The sequence below is a fragment of the Pipistrellus kuhlii genome, unplaced genomic scaffold (assembly GCF_014108245.1).
Source record: "Pipistrellus kuhlii isolate mPipKuh1 unplaced genomic scaffold, mPipKuh1.p scaffold_m20_p_103, whole genome shotgun sequence".
NCBI classification, from domain to species: domain Eukaryota; kingdom Metazoa; phylum Chordata; class Mammalia; order Chiroptera; family Vespertilionidae; genus Pipistrellus; species Pipistrellus kuhlii.
Window position 1 is genome coordinate 73,371 of NW_023425409.1, and position 22,561 is coordinate 95,931.

Consider the following 22,561-nt stretch of genomic DNA (forward strand, 5'->3'; position numbering starts at 1 on the left):
GTGGCCCCAGTGGCCCCCGCCCTAGCGCTCCCAGGAAAGGCGCATAGACACACGGTTACGCTGGAGGGAAGTTTTGGGAGTGGGGTTGTTAAAGGAACAGAACTCCAGGGCGGAAAGCTCTTCGGAAAGAAAGGACTTATTGAGCCAAAAGCTCGCCAGAAAGGCTGGCCCTGGGCGGGAGCCTAAGCTGCAGCAGCCGGAAGGTGGAGCAGGGCGGGGCGGGCAGCGTGCTGCGGTCCTGGGGTTGACAGGCACTTCGTACATTGTTGCGGGTGGTGTGTGTGTGTGTGTGTGTGTGCGCGCGCGCGCCCATGGAGGAGGGTGGCAGAGGCGGAGCGGGCGGAGTGCTTGGCGAGCGCGCTCTCACGGGAACGGCGTGCACTGGCTCTGACTGGCTGCAGGTTGTGGTGGGCACACTGTGGTTCTGGGAACGTGGCGGAGAGGGGCAGTGAGGGATGTGAGATCAGGAGGCACCTTAAAGGGCCTCACTTCCCGATGAAGAGACAGGCTGGGTGCCCTTGTAGGGCCTGCTCAGAGCACAGAGATCTTAACGTGGTCTTCTGACTCCAAGCCAATTATTTCCCCCACAAACCAGAGAGAAAGTGTCAGTCAGTTGAGTGAGTGTGTGCGTGTGTGTGTGCGTTGGGGGAGGGACCCGCGGGATGGGTGAGTTTGTGGACACACACCTGATTTCTCTAAGGGATTTTCCTTTGCCTCTGGCATGTCTGGACTGCACTGCAACACCTCCTCAGCAGACTGTCCCTTGTACAGACCCTGCATCCGCTACCAGTAGGTGTTACAAAGAGGAGAGGCCCCATCCCGGGTGCTGTCTGTGCCCCGGCTCTGCTCACTCCATCACCGATGAGCGTCCGAGCTGTGGCCCCTTCGCCTGCGGTGATCCGCGCCTCCTGGGCCGGAGCAGGGGCCTGGAGGAGGGACTGGCCCGCGTTCTCCGACCTCTCGCTGCTAACGGCTCAGGTGGAGGCAGGAGCAGCGTGGAGGAGCTCAGGGTCCTGGAGCCTCCTGTTCTCCTCGCCCAGCACTGCCGCGGGCCGCCCCTGCGCGGTGCTGACTGAGGGCCTGTGCTGCGGGGACACGAGGGGGGTGCCCGGAACAGGGGTCCCCGGAGGGACAGGCTCCGAGCGGCCGAGGTGCTCTCTGAAGACCAGGCGTCCTTTACTCGCCGTGTTCTCTGAACGCGCTACTAGACTCAGTGAGACCATCGCACTGATTGCAAACGGCTCTTAAAAACCGGCCACCTTCTCCTTTTCTATTCTTGCTGAGCCTTTCGCAGCTCCTGCTCAGTACAAGACGGTGACTCTGAGCAAGACCACTGTGTTCAAGGTGGATGGTGCTCCGTCAGTTAGGAACCCTGCCACTGAGGATGTCTGTGGGTCCCGCCGTCCTGAGGGACGCTTCATGCACTCACAGGCCGGGGCGGCAAAGGGCCACACTGCATTAACGCGGGCTCCGGGCTCCGCGGGGCGGGCAAGCCCCGCCACCGACTGCCAGGCCTCCTGCCTTTCGGGGTCAGAGGAGGCTGAACGGCCCACTGGTTCCCATGGCAACAGCACGCTCGGAGGCTGGAAGGAGCAGGTGGTGCTGAGGGTGGAGACCAGCTGTCTGAGGAACCCGGGGAGCAGGGGCCGGTGAAAGGGGAGGGTCTGTCAGCACAGGGTCTGCTGAAGGCTGGGACGTCAGGGACGTCAGGGACGTCAGCCTCGCGCAGAGCTCCGAGGGGGCTCCGTTCCGATCTGTTCTCAAGTGAGTCGGTAGGTTGCTATGACAGCAAACCCACGCTTCCTCTGAGAAATGAATGCCTCCAATTTCCATATGACATTCAGGGGATGAAGTGAAATTTTGAGCGATTTTGTGGAATCATTGTTTAAGGGTTATGGCTGGGGATTAGCAGCTGAATCTGTTTGTTTTTAAAAGTTTGCTGAGGGGAGCCGTGTCAGCGAAGGGAGGGCGTGCACACGGACCCACAGCAGTGAGAGCGGGGACCTGCCCTGGGCACCCGTCGCTCGTGCGCGCATTAGGGCAGGGCTGGCCGGGTGCCGTCTGCAGAAATCACCTGTTCGTTTCCCCGGGCGTGTGAACGTGCAGAAGTGGCACAGTTCGTCCCTTCTTCTTCCCCTCCATGCCCTCCTTCCTCCTCTCTGTGCAGCTCGTAATGGCTCAGCGCCCACCGCGTGCGCTGGCGGGGGTGGGGGAGGCGGTGTTGTCCTGACGCTGGGACTGGCTGTGATGTCACTGCCAGCTCCGTGCGCTCCTGCTCGCAGGCGCATCAGAGCTCCAGGCGGGAGGCTGCGGGAGAGACCGCTGCACGGGCCTGGACAGCAGCCTGCTGGGGCAAGCCTGCAGGGGCCGATGGACGCCCCCAAAGGCATCAGCCGCGCTGGGTTTGAGTGGCAGAGGACGGAGGGCAAGCTGAATGAAATCGGGCTCAATGTCAGCATGGATGGGCGGCTGCGAGACGGGCTTGTGAAAAACGCCAGCTTCCTGGAGCCGACGCAGCTCTGCTTCTTTGAGGGGAAGCGGGACAAAGAGCTGGGCACCGGCGCGCAGAGCAGGGAGCATCCAGCCAGCGCGGGCCTCTGTGGCCGCAGGTCTGCGGTGTCCGGCTCCTGCCCTGCCGCGGAGGGGGGCTCGGGTCAGCAGGAGGCAGCCCGCATCCAGCTGCAGCCCAGGGAGGGGCCGGACAGGAACAAAGCCGCCTCAGAGCAGGAGCTGGTGGCAGGGAAGGACGGGCTGGGGACCAAGCGCCAGCCGGACCTGGGTCTCCCCGGGGCTGCTGACCTCGGGAGGGAGCCGGAAACCGGCGTTTGGAAGCCCCGCGCTCACCCGGCGGCTGCAGGCTGGCCCGGCTCCAGGGCAGCAGCCCCGGGGCCGGAGCACGGCCCCTCTCCTGGCCGCCGGGAGGGTGAGGGGGGCAGTGAGGCCGCGGGGCAGCGGGAACGCGGGTCCGCCTTGCCTGTGGCCGGGGCCCAGCCCGCCCCCCTGGCAGCGGCCCCCCAGGAAAGCGCCAGCGCTCAGGCCCGAGAGCGGGACACGGAGCCGGAGGGGGCTGTGTTCGCCCGCGCCCAGCGGGAGGCCGTGCGCCGGGCCCTGTCTGCGTGCGCCCACCGCGCAGTGCCCCCCGCTGCCAGCCTGGCAGACACGCACCCCGAGCCCCCCGCCCCAGAAGAGCACAGCCCAGAGCCCATTCCCACTCCCGGGCCCCGGGGGGCTCCTGCCGCCAGGCGCTCCATGACCGTGGCCGAGGAGCAGCTGCCCATCCCGTCCGCCAAAGAGCCCCCTCCTTCCACCTGCGAGGAAGCCGAGGCCGAGAAGAGGGAAGCGTCCACCCCCCTGAGCAGCAGCTGCAGTGGCGGCGGAGGCAGTGCGGGGAGGAGGGAGCCGGGCGCTGCAGGGCTGGGGCTCCGGGGGGCGCTGGAGTGGATTCCTGCAGCGAGCAGCCGGGACCAGGGGCGGGAGGATGCTCCCGGAGCCAGCACCGATCCTGAGACCCCGCGGGATGGTACGTTCCTGATCTCGCCTCCACGGGAACAAGCAGGCAGCAGACAGCAGCCGGGCGGCCTATCTGAGGCCCGGGAGCGAATCCCTCCGTGGGAAAGTCCCAGGAGGGCGCGGGTGGAGGGTGGGTGGGGTCAGAGGTGGTGGGCATCAGAAATGAGCCTTCCTGGACCTCCTGTCGCCTCGTCCCCTCTCCCCAGCCCCTGTCCAGGCCGGCAGCCACCGCTGGCCTGTCGTCCTCGCTGAGACTGCCGTGCCGGAGGCTCGCTGGCTGTCAGCGCCGGCTCCCCCTCAGGAGCGGGGCTGCCTGAGCCGCTGCCATCTTACTGTGCTGCCAGCCGAGGAGCCCTTCGCTGGCTGGTCCCTGTGTCTCCGCTGCTCACGGCGCCCGCCTTGCTTCTGGTTTTCTCTTTGGGTGTGGGCTGGGAGGACTGGTGGGGAGAGGAGGACAGGAGAGAGGAGGCTTCACTTAATCAGTGCTGAGTGCATCCTTCATCAGCGAGTTGGCTGACAGGGACTTAATGGGTCTTGTTTGTAAAAATTGCCTCTTTTCCTGGGAACTGTTTCCTCTAATATTTATCTCAGGACATTTTTAATGAAAGATTTTACGTGTTATTTTAGGGAAGTGGTACTGGAGGGGACCTTTAAGACTGGCAGGTGCTTTCTCGTTGATGGAGGTGGACCAGGGAGCGGCCTGGGTCCCCCGAGGTTCCGCGCGGAGAGCGCAGGGGCCTGCCCGCGCTGGCTCTGCTCGCGGCCCGGGCCTGTCTGTGCCGTCCCCACCGCCCAGTTCGCGCCGAGGCCTTCGCGGTGTGATGCGTGAAGATTTTGTTTCTTCAGAACAAGCTCATCCGGGTTCAGGCTAACTGCAGTCCATACTGATGGAAATTTTAACGACTGGCAAACCCCAGCGCTGATCCCTCACTGGTGACTGTTTGCTGGTTCTGCCTGGTGCTGTGTGCGGACGAATGCGGGCAGCACGCCTGCCACACGCCAGTCTGGTCACGACCCCGTTGGATGGGAGCGCTGGGGAGAGGGCTGTACATCGTGGGCACTTTCTGGAGAAGGTGGCCAAGGCGCCGAGGAAAGCCTCCGGGCAGAGGGCCTGACACAGGCGCAGCCCGGGCGGCCCCTGAGAGCCAGGCCACTCTGAGGGCAGTCTCCCGGAGCCACCGCCGGCCGCAGAGCAGGCTCCATTCAGAGAAGCTCCGTCATGGAGCGACGTGACAGGCTGTCGAGTCCGACTGGAGCCACGGCGTCTCTCTCGGGCCCACTCTTCCCTTCCAGAAGCCGTGTTTGCCGCCGCCCTCACTGTTGCTGTCTTTGTGGCTCTGGTCTGCACGGGACATCGGCTGACCCAGTTGGGGCTCTGTGTCCCACTCTGCATTACCTTAAATCTCAGGGACCCGAGTTACTGAGCTGTTAGAGCGAGCGGTAAATGAATCCTCCTGGCGCAGCTTGGCCGTAGCTGTTTGCCAGCCGCCACAGGCCGATACGCTGCCGGCTGATAGCAGCTTCCTGGCCAGACCCGGCCCTGCCCCGGAGGCCCTGGGGAGGTGCGATGAGCGCGGCCAGAGCCCCCTCACTTCCTCCCCCAGTTGGACGGGGAGTTGGGGGGAGGGAGGAAGTCTGGGAAGTGGTTTGGAGCCCAGGTGTCATGATGCCCTCACAGCGCTTCAGGGTCCCCTGGTGTTCAGAACTCGGGATTGCCTGGGACAGAAACACTCACCTGTGATCGGTAGACAGTGCTGGAGGAGAGGCGATGGATTGGTCATTAGATCCTGTTACGGTCATTAGATCAGTCCCGGCGTCACAACAGGAAATGCAGCAGAGGTGGGGCCAGCTGGACTGGAACCCTGGGTGCTGTGTAAGGCACGTGCTGGTGTGAGAGAGAGAGAGAAAGAGAGGGAGAGAGAGAGGGAGAGAGAGAGAGAGGTCTGTGGGGGGGGGAAGAGAGGGAGAGAGAGGTCTGTGTGTGTGTGAGTGTGTGAGAGAGAGAGAGAGAGAGAGAGAGAGAGAGAGAGAGAGGTCTGTGTGTGTGAGTGTGTGAGAGAGAGAGAGAGAGAGAGAGAGAGAGAGGTCTGTGTGTGTGTGTGTGTGTGAGAGAGAGAGAGAGGTCTGTGTGTGTGTGTGTGTGAGAGAGAGAGAGAGAGAGGTCTGTGTGTGTGTGTGTGTGTGAGTGTGAGAGAGAGAGAGAGAGGTCTGTGTGTGAGTGTGTGAGAGAGAGAGAGGTCTGTGTGTGTGTGTGTGTGAGTGTGAGAGAGAGAGAGAGGTCTGTGTGTGTGTGTGTGTGAGTGTGTGAGAGAGAGAGAGAGAGGTCTGTGTGTGTGTGTGTGTGTGTGAGTGTGTGAGAGAGAGAGAGAGGTCTGTGTGTGTGTGTGTGTGTGAGTGTGTGTGTGAGTGTGTGAGAGAGAGAGAGAGGTCTGTGTGTGTGTGTGTGTGTGTGTGTGTGTGTGTAGGGGGGTGTTTTGAACCCTGGGTTTCCCCGCAGGTAGTAATGAGAAGGTCCAACAGGAGAGCAGGTTTGTGGAGCAGTTAACGAGTTGTGTTTCACACTTTTTAGCTGGGGGGGGTGGGTAGAGGTGGTGGTTGCTAACAGTTGGCAGAGGATGCGGGGCGTGGCAGAAGCGCCGTCTGAGGGTTGCTCACGTGCTCTTGGCTGGGGCGTTCGCCGTGCAGGTGGAGGGGCTGCACGGTCGTGTCCCAGCAGCGAGGCCTGCAGGAGGTCGTGTTGTCCCTGAAGATCCCGGCCCCTGGGGGCGCCCAGAGGTCAGGGCTGCGGGCAGAGGCGCACTGGGCAGGCACCAGCTCTGCTGCGCAAAGGCAGTGCTGCCCGCCTGGCATGGCACTGCTGTTTTCTTCCTTCGATGTATCTGTTGACTTCAGAGAGGACGGAAGAGGGAGAGAAACATCACTGATCGGCTCTTCCCAGCGGGCCCTACACTGGGAATCAAGCCCACAACCCAGGCCTGAGCCCTGACTGGGAATCGAACTGTGACCTCCTGGTTTCTAGGCTGACACTAAGCCACATTGGCTGGGCCCACCCAAAGATTTAAAAATCACTTAGAGGTGTAATAGGAATGTATTTTTCCCGTTCTTCTCTAGACAAATGGTTCATGTTACACATACTGTTCGGTGTCTGGCCTTTTTCTTCCTTCCTTTTTTCGCTTAGAGATGGTTCTGAGTTTACATTGATATAAACAGTTTCTTATTCATATATGTCTGGATTATTTCAGGTCTTTGCTTTTAATAACAGTGCTCTGATAAAAAACCACGATCTTGGCCCTGGCTGGTGTGGCTCAATGGAGAGGGCGTTGGCCTGTGGTCTGAAAGGTCCCAGGTTCAGTTCCAATCTAGGGCATGTACCTTGGTCACCGGCTCAGCCCCTGGCCCTGGTCAGAGGTAACCAATCGATGTGTCTCTCTCCCTCTGTCTCTCTGCCCTACCTCTCTCTCCAATCAGTGGGAAATGTCCTTGGGTGAGGATGGACAAGCAGAAGACCGTGATGCTGGCTGTTGTGCAGGTGTATGGCTGCGTCTCTGAAGTGTACGGCTTTTGGAAGTTGGGTTTCTGGATTAGAATTGACCTGACTAGCTCGCTTCGGCAGCACATGTACTAAAATTGGAACGATAGAGAGAAGATTAGCATGGCCCCTGCGCAAGGATGACACGCAAATTCATGAAGTGTTCCATATAAAAAAAAAGAAAAAGAAAAAAAAAAATTGACCTGACTTGTCATTTCAGAGAGACTGCGAGAACGCCCTGCGGATGGGCGGTTCCATTTCGTACATGTGCCAGCGTGTATGTCCTCATGTTGTCCCCACAGCTACTTTCAAATCTCAGGACTTTTGACAATATGTTAGGTTAAAAGTAGCATATCTGGATAGTTTTGATTTTCATTTTTCTTAAAGACTGGACATAATTTCTTTAAAACGTGATTTGTATCTATATAAACTGTTCATACTCTTTGGCCATTTTTCTACTGGTTGTTGGTCTTTATAGGAGTTGCAGATTTATAGGAGTAATTTACATAATAATTCCTTTGTCTTTGATGTGAAGCTCACTTGGCGTGTTTTTCCCTGCTTATCACTGCTTTTTGCTTTTTGTTACTTTGGCCTCAGGGTTTTTATTTTTCTGTGGTCTAAGTTACTTTCGTGGCTTCTGAACGCTGTGAGTCAGAAAGGTGCCCCTAGGCCAGGCCGAGTGCGGTGGCGTTCAGTGCTGGGGGGTGGAGTCTGGAGCGGCGCAGCGGGGCGCTGGCAGAGCCCGGCCGGAGGCTTGGCTTCGCGGGTCCGGTTTCCTGGGTCCCTGCGGTGCTGGGAATCGGGGTCACGGCCGGAATGAGATCGCGCCGAGCTCACGTCCTGCACAGTGTGCCTCACAGGGAGAGGAAGGAAGAGGAGCCATGCGTGACCTCCTGGCAGGCAGCCCATCTGTGCCCTTTATCCGCAGATACCCCGCTAGGGGAGGCTCCCTGTGCACGCTGGGATTGGTGGTTGGGCGACAGAACCCTTTGCCTGTCTGTCTCCGGGGAGGGAAGCCAGATTTGAAGGCTGTTTCCTCCCTTGATCACCTGTGCAAACCCCACTTGGGTTGCCTCCCCGGGGACAGGCCGGCCGGATCTCTGGAATCTGAGCCCCCGGCGCCGTGAGGGAGCGTGGGAGCCTGGTCCCCATTTCAGCCACAGCCTGCGGGCGCTGAGAGCGAAGCGCTCGTTAGCTGTGTCTGCTGAGACGCGCCTTGTTGAAATGGGTGTGAAAGCCATTTGCTCATCGTAGCTTCCTCCCCTAGGAGTACCCCGGCCAGAAGAAGGACCAGCCGCAGCGAGCGTGACCGGAAATGACATCACGGCCCCTCCAGACAAGGAGCTCCCGCCCAGCCCCGAGAAGAAAGCCAAGGTAGTGGCCGGAACGGTGGGTCACCTCTTACCGCTGTCGCTCTGGTCGTGAGTGAAGTTTCTTTTTTCTGAGTTGTTACTAGTCTTTTCTCAAATTTGGATGTACTTCATATTATGGTAATATCCCCATTTTACCTTCACATCGCTGCCTTTGACCCTGTTATCTGCAGAGGTGGTTTCTGCTTCTCAACAGCAGCAAAAGGAATTACAGAACGCTTTTCAGTGGTCTCGCCCCAGCCGGTCTGCCTCAGTGGACAGAGTCAGCCCACGGGTTTGATTCCGGTCAAAGGCACGTACCTTGGTTGCAGGCTTGACCCCAGCCCTGGTCAGGGTGCATGCAGGAGGCAGCCAGTCAATGTGTCTCTTTCACATCGATATTTCTCTCTGTGTCTCTCACCTCCCTTTCACTCTCTCTAAAAATCAATGGAAAAATATCCTTGGGTGAGTCTTAACCAAAAAAAGAAAAGAAATAGATTCTAAATCTGCATTCATGAAAGGGAACACAAATTTTTAAGGTGAGGCATGGCTTCAGAAATGAATTGGTACTAATCGCAAAGTTCAAAATCACACGTCCGTCCATCCATGTGGTGTTTGACAGGAAGCAGATTGCCCTGGGGTGCAGGGAGTGGTAACCCGTCTCCTGCTGGCCATTTTCCATAGAATTGTCACAGCCCCCGGAAGTTAGTTGGTGTTAGGGCTGCACGGAACTTAAAGCTTAGGTGGCAAGCTGCTGGAGTTGGTGGCACCTCACTGAGAAAGTCCCCGTTCCTCTCCGTCCTGGTGCCTCTCTGCTATTGACTGAACTCAGAAAAAAGGAATGCTCATTTTCAGTTGCATCTCTCCTCCTTGCTTATCATTTTGCTTTGAATTGTGCCATTTATACTTTTTTTTTACATTTTGTTTTTGTTCTTGTCTGTGTGTTTGATGTTGGCCTATTAAAAAAACAAACAAACAAAAAAATCACACCAACAAATCAACTTAAAGCCTTCGGCCACAACTCATCCTGCAAAGACTTCGACACCGAAAGCCAAAACTCAGCCCACTTCTCTCCCTAAGCAACCAGTGCCCGCCGCCGTGGGCGGGCCGGCCAAAAAGCCCATGAGCCCCGCCTCAGGCCCGGGGCCCGCCGCCCCACCCAAACGCCCTGCAGCCGCCACCGCCAGGCTGTCCGCCTCGCCTGCCAAGGACGCCAGGCCCAAGGTAAGTGGCGCCTGAGCTCTGCGCAGGGCGCTACCCCGGCGGGCCCGGCTGGAGGCGGCCCCGCTGCTGCCCGCGTGCAGTCAGCCAGTGGGGCTGGGGGGCCAGGGGAAGGGGCTGGACAGTCTGCTGGGGGCCCTGAGGCAGGCCTCCGTGCTTCGTACTTCCCTGCCCTGGCTGAGGCAGCTCTGCCTGTGCTGGGATCCTCCTGCGCCCGGCTCCCCTTCCTCCCCCTGCTCCCCGCTGTCACCAGGTCCCCCTCCTCCTCGAGCTGCCAGGTTCCATGTTTGCTGTGATTCCCGCAGCTTATCCCCGGCGGTTCCCTCTGTCCTCCCGTCCCTCACTCTGCGGAGGGACTTGGCCCTCCCGTGCTCAGTTCTCCCCTGGGCCCGCGGGCCGCAGCACGGCAGCTTCCTGTGCTCTGGCTCCAGGCCACCTCGCCCTGGGCTGCGCCAGGCCACCCTCACATTATTGCCCAGAAAGCATTGGCCTCACAGAGTTCCACAGCTCAGTTTGTGGGGAAAGGCTGGACATCAGCTTGCCGTCTTTAAGGTCACCCTGGGAAACAGGCTCTGGTCAGTGTCGAGTGTCTGACCCTGACCTTGTGAGGAAAACTGGTGGAGCCGGGAAGTGTAACCCAGGTTAGATCCTGGCCAGGAAACCGGAGGATCAAGCGTCCGCGGGACGCTGTGTGGTCCTCACTCACCCAGCTGGCTGCGGTTCTGGCTTTGTGGGGAGCTGTCCAAGAACAGGAGGGAAGAGGGAGCTCTCTGGAGCTCAGTGCCCAGGCCACTGGGTCTGTGGCTGGGCTTCCGGAACGGGGTCACCTCGGGCTCCGGCCCCACCCTCTGTCCCGCCGTCACCTGTTCTCTGAGCTGCCCTGTGTGCAGACAGGACTGGGCCCAGAGGGGCTCGGCGACCCCCCAGGAGCACTGAGCTGGGGGCAGCCTGGGCCTGGGTCCTCCCGCTGCAGTCTGGCCCGCTCAGCTCCCACAGGAGCAGCTAAGCCAGAAGAAGGGGGGGTGACTGGACGTCTTTCTTTCTGCCTTCCCTGTTGGAAGTGTCACATGGTCCTCCTTTTTGACTAGATGCGTGTAAAGTTTTGGTTGTTTATGATCTGCTCACTGTTGGCCGAGTATTTAGTCCACTGAGCACATCAGTGCTTCACGCAGTCGGGCCCGAGGCACCCATTGGGGAGGGCCATTCATTCTCAGCAGGCGGTTGGCTGGAGGTCGGCTCACTGTTCCTGATGTCCCACCGCACCTTCTGGCTGTGTCCCTGCTCCCTGGAGCCCGGGCCCTGCGCTCGGGCTGTGCGTCTGGGAGCGCCCTTCGCCAGCACTCCCTGGGCTGCGCCGACGCGCGGCTCTCACTCCCCCTTTCCTGCTGTCAGCCTGTTGCAGAAGCAAAGGCTCCCGAGAAGAAGGCCACGCCGTCCAAGCCCACCTCGGCCTCGGCCTCCAGGCCCGGCTCCAGGAGCACCCAGGCCTCTCCAAAGGCCCCCGCAGCCGCCTCTGTGGCCTCAACTGGGCCGAGCAGCAGGAGCGCCCCGGTGGCCCTGCCCAGGAGGCCCGCCGGTGAGTATGGCCACCCCTTCCCAGGGGACGGTGGGGAGGAGAGCGGGGTCTGTGGCAGCCGTGGTCCCCGGGGAGGGGGCAGGCCCGTGTCTTCAGGCAACCGTGAGTGAAGAGGACTGTCCTGACCTTTCCCAGTGTCTCCGTGGCACCAGCACACCGCCTGACTCCTTAGGCGCATGCTGGCCGCCTCTTCCTGAGGCATGTGGAAGGCGGTGGCAAGCCCAGGAAAGAGGAGACAGGATGCACCCTTGTGCCCTGCAGCGGGCGTGGCTTCACGTGGTCTAATGCATGGCTGTCCCCGAGGCCACCTGAGCCTCTGGCTCGGCGGACACCCAGGCACTGCTGAGGGAGTGAATGAGTGAGTGAGTGAGTGAGTGAGTCCCAGTGCTGGACGTGCCATTCAGCAGGTCCGTTTGCTAAGGCGTACTGAGCAGGCATGTTTGTGCAGGCACCAAGACTGAGGGCAAGTCTGCAGACGTCAAGAAGATGGTGACAAAGTCTGTGCCAGGTAACGCCCCCCACGTGGTGGGGCCCGAACTTCAGCCCCACGCCTGTGGCTCCCGGCTCCGCAGGCTCTCCCTGAGCCCCTCTCTCCCGCCTTCCAGCTGACCTGAGTCGCGCCAAGAGCAGCTCCAGCAGCGCCTCGAGGAAGGTCGCCACTGGCCCCGGGGCGGCCTCCCCGGCAGGCTCGGCTCCCGGTCGCGCCAGGCCCACGCCCGTGTCTCCCCGGCCCTCTGGGGCTCTTGCCGCCGACAAGAAGCCCGCGTCAGCCAGGCCCAGCTCCTCGGCCCCCAGGCTGAGCCGCCCGGCGGCCAGCGCGTCCATCCCTGATCTGAAGAACGTCCGCGCCAAGGTCGGCTCCACGGAGAACATCAAGCATCAGCCCGGAGGCGGCCGGGTGGGTCCGGGGCCGGGTCCTGGTGCAGGACTGGCTTCTTTCCCGCCGCGTCACGCTGTCCCCGCATGTCCTCACCGCGCCCGGACACCGGGGCGGGGCGGGGGGGCGGCGGCGTGGGGCTGGGCGGTGGGCTGAGCGCGGCGCCTTCGCTCCCCATTGGCCTCGGGCTCTGCTCGGGGGGTGGGTTAGGCTCTCAGTTCACGTGGCGACAGAGGTTCTCTACGACGTGACCAGAGGAGACGCCGGACTGCGGGCGCGGGGGGCGGGGGCACCGCTGGCTGGTCCTGGGTCCCCCCTGCACAGGGGGCAGTGGGAGCGGCTATGGACGAGGAGGGTGACCTGGTGGCCGTGGCCGCCCGTGGGCCTTTCTGTTTGCGTCCGTCCTGGAGTCACTTGTTAACTGTTAGCAGCGGAGGCGGCGGAGGCAGGAGTCCACTGCCCGGTCCCTGGCGCAGCCTTGTCGTCCTCATGCCCCAGCCCTCCGCCGCCCGGGCAGGACCGCAGCTGGGAAGGGAAGAGGCCCAACGAGGCAGGGTCCTGCTGGGGTGGGAGGCCCTCCAAGAGGACTGGCCTGGGGTGAGGGCCGAGGGCCCGGCTCTGCCCGCTCCTGCCCCCGCATGCCCCTTAGGCTCTCCCATGCAGCCGTGGGGGCAGCCGAGGGCTCGCTCCGGCGGTTCTGCTTTCTGTCCCACACGCCCGAGGGGCGTGACACTCACAGGAGTGGCTCGCAGTGACCACGGGCTTGGGGCAGATGAACGTTGGAGTGGGCGGACTTCGCGGTTGGAAGGGTAGCCGAGGCCACGCTCAGCGCAGAGCGGCTGGCGGGGGCCCCCTGCCGGGTCTCTGATGCTGCTCTCCTGGGGCCGCTTTGTCTGCAGCTCCTCCCTCTGGCCGGTCTCCCCTGGGAAACGGGAGTTTTTCCCAGGAGCAAGGGCGACCTGCGCTGCTGGCCTGGATTCCTTTCATTCTGGTACCTGGGCTGCTGTCCTTGTTTGAAATGTGCCCTCCTTTCTCCCCGTCCAGGCCAGAGTGGAGGAGAGAGCAGAGGCGGCAGCTGCAGCTCGAAAGCCTGGCCCTCAGGCGGCCACTAAGCCTGCTGGCCCCGGCGTGAGTGCACAGAGGGCACCTGCGGGCAAAGTGAGTGACCGGCCTGCCTCTTGCAGGCCGACGCACAGCACGCCTCCTGCTCCTGTCCTTCAGCTCCGCTTTCACGGTGCCGCTCCCTGTTTCTCACCAACCCGGAGAGTAACGGGACTCTAGTGCTTTGGGGCCTAAATGTTCAGCTGGGTCTGCAGCTTTCAACCACTTCCTTCACTCTGACCTTGACCTGACATCCCGCTGTTACCGCGCACACTCACACTCACACTCACACTCAGGAGGGCAGGGCACTGCCATCTTCTGGCACCGGAGTCCCAGGGACCCTGTGCTTTAGCTGAACTGGAAGGCCCCTCTCACAACGCTGCTGGGAATGGCAGGGCTTGGTTTGTCCTGACCCCCCACATCACGTCTCAGCAGAAAGGGTGCCCCTGAGAGTGGAAGCCCACCCAGCACGGCACCCACCAGCTGGAGGGCAGAGGCCAGCCGGCCCTGCAGGTTCTGTCCCTCGCCCGCCGGCACCAGGCCCTGCTGCCTGCTGTGGGAGCCTCTAGCTGCGCAGCTGGGCGGCCTCTGGCCAAAGGCTTAGCCTCTGAGAGCCAGGATGGTCTCCGCCCGAGGACTGTCCGTCAGGCGGAGAGGGAGGTGCACCGCGGCTCCTGGGTGACCCCGGGGCCCGGGGCAGGCAGGGTTTTTACTGGGAAGTGTTTGCAAAGAAGCCAGCAATGCCGAGGCGTTTGGGGTGGAGTTTGTCAGCATGGATTTCTCTACTCTAGGGAGCTGTGTCATTTGCAAAGGGCTCAGAAGGGAAAGGAAGGAGGGAGGAAGGAAGGGAGAAGGAAGGAAGCTAGGAAGAGAGGGAGGGAGGAAGGAAGCTGGCCGCTGCTCCTTGGGAAGGCCGCGGAGCCGCTCGCTCTCGGTGCAGGGCTGGGCGCCTGGAGGCCTCCCCCGTCCCCACCGAACCCTCCACGTCCCGGGCGTCCGAGGAAGCTGCTGGGCTGTGGCCACGCCCCTTGTGTCCAGGCCTGTGCCAGTGAGCCCACTGCCCCTGCTGCTCCCAGCGGCAGGCTTCTCACTCCACCCGGGCTGAAGGAAGCACCTCCCTGGGGCGGGGCGGGGCGGGCCGGATGAGCCCCAGGATGCTGCGCCGAGATCTCGGGGAGCAGGCAGCGGCCGAGCAGCGGCAGCGCCAGGTGGCACTTTGTAAACATCTGCTCTGTCCTCTCGGACTGTCCTCACGTTTCCTCCTCAGGCTCCTTCCTCTGCTTCCCACGCGGTTCTGCTGGAGGCGGGAGCGGAGTCTAACCCCTCTCTGGTCCCGTGGTCCCGGGTGGCCGCCCTGCCGCCTGTCAGTAACCAGCCCTCCCCTCTGTGTTGTTTTCTCTGTTCTGACGCTCCAGGTCCAGATAGTCTCCAAAAAACTGAGCTACAGCCATGTTCAGTCCAAGTGCGGCTCCAAGGACAATATTAAGCATGTCCCTGGAGGCGGCAACGTAAGTACCGGCCGGCCCTGGGCCTCGCTGCCGGGCGCGGAGGAGCCACACCCTGTGCCACGGGCGCCACTGCCTCAGCATGTCAGCCCCGTGGGCGCCTGGCTGCTCCCGGCTGCGTCGGGGCCTGGCCAGGAGGGGCCGCTCCCGGGGGCCTGCCCTCCGGGAGCCTGGGCGGTGCAGGTCCTCCTGGCCTCCTCGTCCTAGTAGGGCAGGGAGTCCGCACACAGCCCCTCGGCCGCCTGCTCTCCTCGTCTCCGCACCGCCGCCTCCCTGCTCCGTCCCCGTTTATTCCTTCCCGGGTTCTTTCCTCCTCTTCCTGCCCCGTCCAGACAGCCTGTCGCACTGCTCCTGCGTGCCCGCCCAGCCCTGTGCTGGGGGACGGGGACACTGTCGGTCCGTCCGTGTGGAAGAGCACCCTGTGCGTTTGCCATGTGTCCCTGAGACAGCGCCGGGGTGGGACTGAGCGGGGCGGGCCGGGCGGGGCTGGAGGCCTCACGCCCTTCCTGCTCCTCCACCGGCTCCGTCCGCCCGGAGAGGGAGTCCTGCCTGCTCCCCCGGTGCTGGCTCCGTCCGCCCGGAGAGGGAGTCCTGCCTGCTCCCCCGGTGCTGGCTCCGTCCGCCTGGAGAGAGAGTCCTGCCTGCTCCCCCGGTGCTGGCTCCGTCCGCCTGGAGAGAGTCCTGCCTGCTCCCCCGGTGCTGCCATCCTGCGCCCTCGGGGCGGGTCTGGCGGAGGAATGCAGCCGGACTGCGCCCCCTCCCGCCCCACAGCCCCTGTTCACCCTCCCACACCGCCTCCCCGCGTTCCTCCCTGTGGGCGGCAGCCGTGGCTCTGCCCCAGTGTGGTGTGGGGTCGGCTGAAGTGGGCGACACTTGCTTTTATTTTTTTCCTTTTTAAATACTAGCATATTTTACTGATTTCAGAGAGGAAGGGAAAGGTAGAAACATGAATGATGAGAGAGAATCATTGATCAGCTGCTTCCTGCACGCCCTCTACTGGGGATTGAGCCTGTAATCCGGGCACGTGCACTTGACTGGAATCGAACCTGCGTCCCTTCAGTCCGCAGGATGACGCTATCCACTGAGCACACCAGCCAGGGCTGTGGGCGACACTCAAAGGCCTGGATCTCACTTTTCCTCTCAGCCTCGGGCCTGATGGGAACGGCGAGCACGGTCAGGGGGAACTGGGTGTATGTGTGACACACACACTGTGTGTGCGGTCTGAACATCGTCGTCCTCTTCCCCTGCTGTGGTCTCCACGCTCCAACACGGCAGCAGCAGGCCTTCCTGGGGGACGTCCTGTGTAAAGCGCCTCCGCCTGGGCGACTCGTGAACAGCAGGGCATTGGGGTCCTGCCGAGAGCCGTCTGCAGGGCCCTGAGCGCGGGTGCCGTGCTCTCCCCTCCGCCAGCCCCTCGGTGAAGCCCGCAGATGGGCATGCAGCTCCGCCACAGCCCCTCCCCGGAGAGGTGCCCCAGTGCCCACTGGGGGCAGGCTGGGAGCAGGGTTACACTCCACTACCCCCAGACACCTCCCACAGACACCCCCCCCCCCTACAGACCCCCACCCCCACAGTCACCCCCGGGGCAGTCGGCGATGGGGACGGAACTTAGAGCTACTTTTGTGGGTGATCCCACCTTCAGACTTGGCGGCAGTTTAACCCCGTTTCACCCTCCTGAGGACGGTGTCTGCCTGGACCTGCTGGCAGGGCCCGTGGCTGGGGCTTGGCTGTGTGAGAGCACGGCTTGGGGCTCCACTGGGGGCCCTGGGGGCTGTCAGGCTCCACTGGGGGCCCTGGGGGCCAGCCTTTGACCATGAGAAGCACAGCCTGGACCGTGGAAGCAGCGCCTGGCGCCCTGAAGCTGCACGTGGAGGGAGGGAGGGAGGGGAGGACAGGGGTGGGGGCGGCTGAGGGGGCCCAGCTCGGAGGCAGTGGAGCCTTCAGACCCTCATTTAGATTCCCAGTGTTTACCAAAGTGACAGTGACGGGTGGCCGTGCCTTTGCCAGCTCCTTGGTTTGTGGCAGTTTCCACGTTTGCGAGCCAGACAGTCTGTCTGCAGTCCGCACGGCAAGCAGTCCTCAGTGCACGTGTGTGCAGGCAGCAGGCCACAGCCTGGGGCGGGTCTGCATGTTGAATCTGGATGCTTTCGGGTCCTGAGCTGGGATGATGTGGATGTGCCCTCGCTCATGCTTCCTGCCGTGGCCCCGCGCCCAGGCCGGCCGCCGCTCGGGGGCTGTGTGGTCCTGGAGTCATTCTGCTGGCTGTTGCCTCATTTAACATGTTCCTTTCTCCTTTGTCTTGAGATTGATGCAGGCTTCCCTGTTCTCACCGCTGTTGTTGATCCTCACCGAGGATATTTCCGTCGAGCTTTAGAGAGAGTGGGTGGGAAGGAGGGAGAGAGGGAAGAGAGAGACGATGATTGGTGGCCTCCCACACATGCCCTGCCTGGGGCTGTGGATCGAACCTGCAGCCCAGGTCTGTGCCCTTGAGCAGGAGTCAAACCCACACCCGCGGTCACCCTCTCCCAGGCCGTGTCGGCGCCCACACGGAGCCCGGAGCCACGGTGCAGGCTCTGGCGCTGCTGCTGGGCCGTCCAGTGAGCGTCCTCACCCGCTGCTCTGGGAACGAGGCCCGCCGTCAGGAAGGGGGGTTCGAGGACACCCCGCTTCGGGGAGCGCCTGCCTCGCAGGCGGTGCGGGACGTGCGCCATCGGCTCCTTGTCAGCACCACCGCGTCTGGCTGAAAGAGGGCCTTCCCGGGTCCTGCCAGGGAGCAGCCATGTTGGAGGGGGAGGCGGTGGCGGTGGCTCTGGTGCTCTGTGAACTGGTGCTGGAGCCGTGGGGAGGGGCGGGGCCTGCGGGGCAGAGGCACCACGGCGAGGACGCGTCTGCTTCCCGATCCATTTCTGTGCCCGCGGCCTTGGGCAGCTGGAGGAGACGGCTCCTGGGGTCTCGGAGCTTCAGGAGGCCTCTCCGCTCAGGAAAGCGCGTCATAGGCTTTAGGAAGTGCAGGCCTGCGGCTCAGACCGACTGCTGGCCCCTGGGCACACGGTGGAGACCTGGCTCCTGACACAGGAGGAGGAGGCCTGGCAGCCGGTGCTGGCGCTGTGGTGACGGCCACCGGAGGCGGAGTCTGCTGGCGGCTCTAAGGGCCCTGCCGGGGGAGAGTGTGGAGAGCCAGGCTCTGCGCAGGCCCCTGGGCCCCACAGAGGCTCCTAATTGAAGACATGCCCGCGGCCCGGTGCCAGGCTGTCTGCCAGGCTCCCGCACGGCAGGTTCGACGAGAGCCTGTTGGCCGCCTTACCTCATGCGTGTATCGATGATAGATGATTGATAGATGATAGATGACTGATAGGTGGGGGGTGCACTGGAAAGAACTGGAAGGAGACAGACGGAACGGAGCTGTCGTTGACTCTGGGCAAGGTGGGGTGGGTATGTGGAGGTGGAGCAGGACGGGGTGTCAGGAGAGTGGGATCCAGAAAAGGGAGGGAAGCGTCTGGCGGTTGCCTGGAGGGGGCGGCGATGCGCGTGGAAGCAGTTTGGTCTGGCTACACGAGGGCCAGGATGGATCAAGGGCTCGTTCAAGCACTCTTGGGTGACCCTGACCTTGAACAGACTGAGATCGGAGCTCACAGAGAGCAGAAAGCATTGAACTTGGATGCTGGGGCTGAAAAGGGAGGGTGGCCTTGGCCTTGGCCTTGCTAGCACCTCCTCCCTCTGAGGCTGTGTTGGTTTTTGTCACTTTCTTCTCAGGTTCAGATTCAGAGCAAGAAGGTGGACATCTCCAAGGTCTCCTCCAAGTGCGGGTCCAAGGCCAACATCAAGCACAAGCCCGGTGAGCGTCCCTCCCTGCCCTGGTGCCCGGCCCGCGGGCTCTCACCCTGTCTGCCACTGCACAGCGGCGAGCGGGAGGCGGGAGGGCCCAACAACTTTTCCCCTTTTCCACCGGAACCCCCTGTGAGACCCCGCCCGGGGCCACGGGCGGAGTCGGCTGTGCGGGAGGCGGGCTCTGTGGAGGCCCCTGGCGTGAGGCGAGCACCAGGCCTCAGTGTGTGACGGAGAGCTGAGAGGCGGCGGCTCGAAGGAAAGCCACCCTTCTAGGCTTCCAGACCCTTGACCCTGCCTGCCCCCGCCCTGGCCACCCCCGCTCCCAGGCCCAGGCCTGTGCCTCCTCCTGTCGCTACAGTGAGACGGGGAGACGCTGGGCCCGCCCACCTTGCCATCCTGGCTGTCAGTCACCGTTGGCGGTGACTTAGGATCAGTCGCTTCCCCGCTCGGTGCCGGCAGCTGCGGGCCGAGCTGTCCCTGGGGGGCAGGTGTTCATGCAGAGGGGGGGCCGCACGCACTCCGCCCGCCCGCCCGCCGGACCACCAGCAGCTGTGCCGTGGTCCTGCGAGGACTGCCCTGCCTGACCGCGTGTCCGCCTCTGCCCCTCCTAACCTGCCCTCTGGTTCCAGGTGGAGGGGATGTCAAGATTGAAAGCCAGAAGCTGAACTTCAAGGAGAAGGCCCAGGCCAAGGTGGGGTCCCTGGACAACGTGGGCCACCTGCCAGCGGGCGGGGCCGTGAAGGTAGCGAGCGGGTCCTTGGCGGACGAAGTGGGAGGGGCTGCAGGGGAGTCTGGGTCCCAGCGGGTGGGTCTGTCGCCGCCTCAGTCTCTTCAGGAGTCACGTCTGTCTCCCCACACTGTGCTGTCCCATCGTCCCCATCAGCCCTGGGCGAGGCGGGGAGTGAGACCCAGCGGGACAGACCTTGTCCTGCCACGGCCGCCCGCCCTGGGCTCTTCAGCCACGTGCAGAGGGACCGGCTGGGCTCGCCACACGGTCGGCCACGCCAGGCACTCAGCTCCCGCCCACAGCAGGCCTGGCCCAGCTCTGGAGGACCCGGTGCTGAGCACTCGCTCCCTGCAGAGTCCCCACTGGCCTGGCTGGGCCTCTCCCCCTGCCCCTCCTCCACCCTCCCTCCCTCCCTCCCTCCCTCCTTCCACTGTCCTGCAAGACCCTCCTGTGCCCAGAGGCGTCTGTCTTTCCCTCCATGTCGTCCGCGGGTAGAGGACATCACCTCCAGCTTCTCGCAGAAAGGAGCAGAGGAGAGGGACCCAGCAGCTGCTGTGACCTGCCCCCCCCACCACACACACGCATACACTCACATGCACACACGCGCACACAGGGCCTGCACTGGGCCCCGCCCACCTTGTGTCCTGCCCTCCTGGGTGTCCAGACCCACCAGCAGGGGCCCTAGCTGGTCCAGTCACTTGCCCGAGGCCTCTCGGTTGGCACTGCCTTCTGACCCACGTCCTGTGGTTCGTCGTCATCACGTTGTGTCCCTTCTCTGACCGGCCGGGCGGCTGCCCGGAGCAGAGCTCCCTGAGCTGCAGAGGCCCGTGCTCCGCCCTGCCTCTGTGGGCGTGTGAAAGGGGGGCCCTGGCCTAGCGTCTCCGTAATCAGGGTCAGGGCCCGCGGAGGGGGAGCTGTGTGTGTGAGTCCGCCGTCACTCCATCCCACTCCCTCTCGGACTGACCCTGCACTGTCCACTGTTTCATTGTAGACTGAGGGCGGCGGCAGCGAGGCCGCTCCGAGCCCGGGCCCCCCCGCGGGGGCAGAGCCGGCTGTGCCCGAGCCCACGCCCGAAGCTGGCGCCCCCACTCCAGCCAATGGCCTCAGTGGCCACACCACCCTGGCAGGGGGTGGTGACCAAAGGGAGGCGCAGACCTTGGACTGCCAGATCCAGGAGACAAGTAAGTGGTGGGCGTGGCCTGGGCCAGCCGGGGCCCGCCGCTGGCTGCGTGGACAGCCTCTGTGCTGCCGAGCGTGGCCCCGATCTTAACGCAGCGACCTTTTATCTTCCAGGCATCTAACGCTGCATTCTGGTCTCGTCTCCGTCCCCTCTGTCGCCCTCTTGTCTCCCTCGTTCCCTCTCCCGTCCCGCCTCCCATGTCCCTGCAGATTGAGACCTACAGGCTGACGTTCCGGGCAAACGCCAAGGCCCGCACCGACCACGGGGCTGACATTGTCTCTCGCCCCCCCCACTTCCTCGGTGGCCCCAACTCAGGCCCCCGGGCCCTTGGCTCCCTGCCCCGGGCTGCCCACTAGACCTGACTTGGGTGCCGGGCAGCCCTCTTGCCCCCCCACCCCGCTTGCCTAGGGCAGCAGCAATGCCCACACCTCCAGCCCCTGCCCCAGGCCCAGCCCCTGGCCGTCCTCGCATCACTGCTCCGGGGGAGCTGGGCTCAGATGGGATCTCGGGGTCTCAGAGGAAGAACCAGATTCCACCCTCCTCTTTGTTTGGGTTTTTGGACCAAACCCAATAAAAACGGACACACCCACCCTCCTTGCTGGGTCCACCGGAGGGAAGAGGGTGTCCACATGGACGCCAGCCTGAGTGCCCCCTGGAGCTCGCTAAGCCACTGCCTCCCTTTGCCACATCGATGCTACCGCAGGCGCTGCCAGACCCCTGGCACGCCCCTGAGGGCCAGGCCGGCTGCCCCGCCGCCTCCCGCCTCCAGCTGCTGCCATACCTTTTTTCCTTGTTTTACCCTTTTTAAGTAACTAAGAACTGGTGGAGTGGTTGTGCAGGCTGAAGTCACGTCTGAAGGAAAGTCCTGAGCAGGTGTTTTTAAAGGAACCCGCAGGGGTGATCTGACCCCAGGTCAGGCAGGGGCCTGGCAGCTTGGGCCGAGGCGGGCGGTGTGGGCAGGGCAGGGGCGGGTGGCGCAGGAAGCCGAGGGGCTGGTGAGGTGGAAGGTGGCTCTGGCGTTTGGCATGGATGACGCTTTGCTTCTCTAACCGAGGCCGGGCTGGCACGTCGGTCTCATTCCTGGGATCTGGAGGGAGGTGGTCATGCTGGGAGGGCCTGCAGGCCTGGGACACTTGACCCTCGGTCCCCAGGGAGCCGAGGCGTCCGGAGGCGGGTGGGTATTTGGGGAATCAGGTCCAGAGATTGAAAAACGGAGGCATGAGACTGAGGCCCCACATCCCTGGAGCCTGAGGAGGGAGCAGAGGCGGGCGTGGCGGCCAGCCTGCGGTCCCAGCGGGCAGGCTGCAGAGCCCGGGAATCACTGACGCGAAGATTCTGGCTGCACTTGTATTTTTTGTATTAAAGTTTGCATGGTTTCTAATAAAGGATTAAACCTGCCTGTGGGTAGTGACATGGCTTCTCCGGACTCGAGCTGGGACCCTGGGGGCTCTGCAGCAGCATCTTCCCCCCACGCCCCAGCTTCCACGCACACACCGAGCAGCGCAGGTCTTAGATGTCTGGATGCTCGGCTGTGCAGGGCGGTCAGCACAGGAAGGGGCACGGGGGGCGGGGGGCGGGGGGGGGGGGCAGGAGACACAGGAGGCCTGAGGGTCCCTGTGGATCTGCCAGGATGATGGGTGCCCAGGTCGGCAAGACTGGCTCCTCCCACTCAGTTAGTTGTGAGTCGGGGAGGTGAGCCCGCTGGTCCTGGGAGCCAAGGGCGGCGGGCAGATGGGCCAGGACCAGAAGCCTGCGCTTGCACGGCTCTGCAGCCACCGGCGGGACGGTCCTGGATTGCCGACGCTGAAATAAAGCTCGTGGTGTCCCACCTGAGCCCTGTCTCCTGTGTCCTGGTGTCTCCCTTGTCCTCGTGCTTCCAGTGTGGGTCACTGTGGTCTCACAGGGCGGGCTGAGCTGTGGCCAGGACCTAGGGCAGGCCCGGGTGTGGCCAGGCCCCAGAGCCACGGCTGCCCGCGGGTGTCAGCCAAGCTGACCACGGCCTCGGGGAGGGAGACCAGGAAGGACTGGCTGCCCCACCTGCGAGGACAGGGACAGCGGTGACAGGCCACGCGGGGGACGACAGGAGCAGCTGTGGCGGAGGCGAGCTGGCCCCGTGGCCTGGCTGGTTAGGACGGCAGCCATGCTCGGGGTGGATCCA

At 63.1% G+C, this 22,561-nt stretch overlaps 1 protein-coding gene and 1 non-coding gene across 3 annotated transcripts in view; both read left to right on the plus strand.

Annotated features, from left to right (window-relative positions):
* The window catches only part of MAP4 (microtubule associated protein 4), an 87,691-nt gene extending 66,935 nt beyond the window's left edge, over positions 1–20,756 (plus strand). For both annotated transcript variants that reach the window (XM_045578769.1, XM_045578770.1), the window contains 11 exons: positions 8,307–8,428; positions 9,397–9,612; positions 11,002–11,185; positions 11,634–11,693; positions 11,791–12,083; positions 13,107–13,220; positions 14,579–14,671; positions 18,422–18,503; positions 19,126–19,238; positions 20,215–20,404; positions 20,517–20,756. In XM_045578769.1, the coding sequence (XP_045434725.1) occupies positions 8,307–8,428; positions 9,397–9,612; positions 11,002–11,185; positions 11,634–11,693; positions 11,791–12,083; positions 13,107–13,220; positions 14,579–14,671; positions 18,422–18,503; positions 19,126–19,238; positions 20,215–20,404; positions 20,517–20,524 (1,475 nt within the window). In that variant the 3' untranslated portion in view covers positions 20,525–20,756. The remainder of the gene's footprint in view (positions 1–8,306; positions 8,429–9,396; positions 9,613–11,001; positions 11,186–11,633; positions 11,694–11,790; positions 12,084–13,106; positions 13,221–14,578; positions 14,672–18,421; positions 18,504–19,125; positions 19,239–20,214; positions 20,405–20,516) is intronic.
* Positions 7,110–7,214, plus strand: LOC118714814. Its single transcript, XR_004986697.1, has one exon. It is a non-coding gene; the product is annotated as a U6 spliceosomal RNA (small nuclear RNA).
* Positions 20,757–22,561: the final 1,805 nt, after the last annotated feature.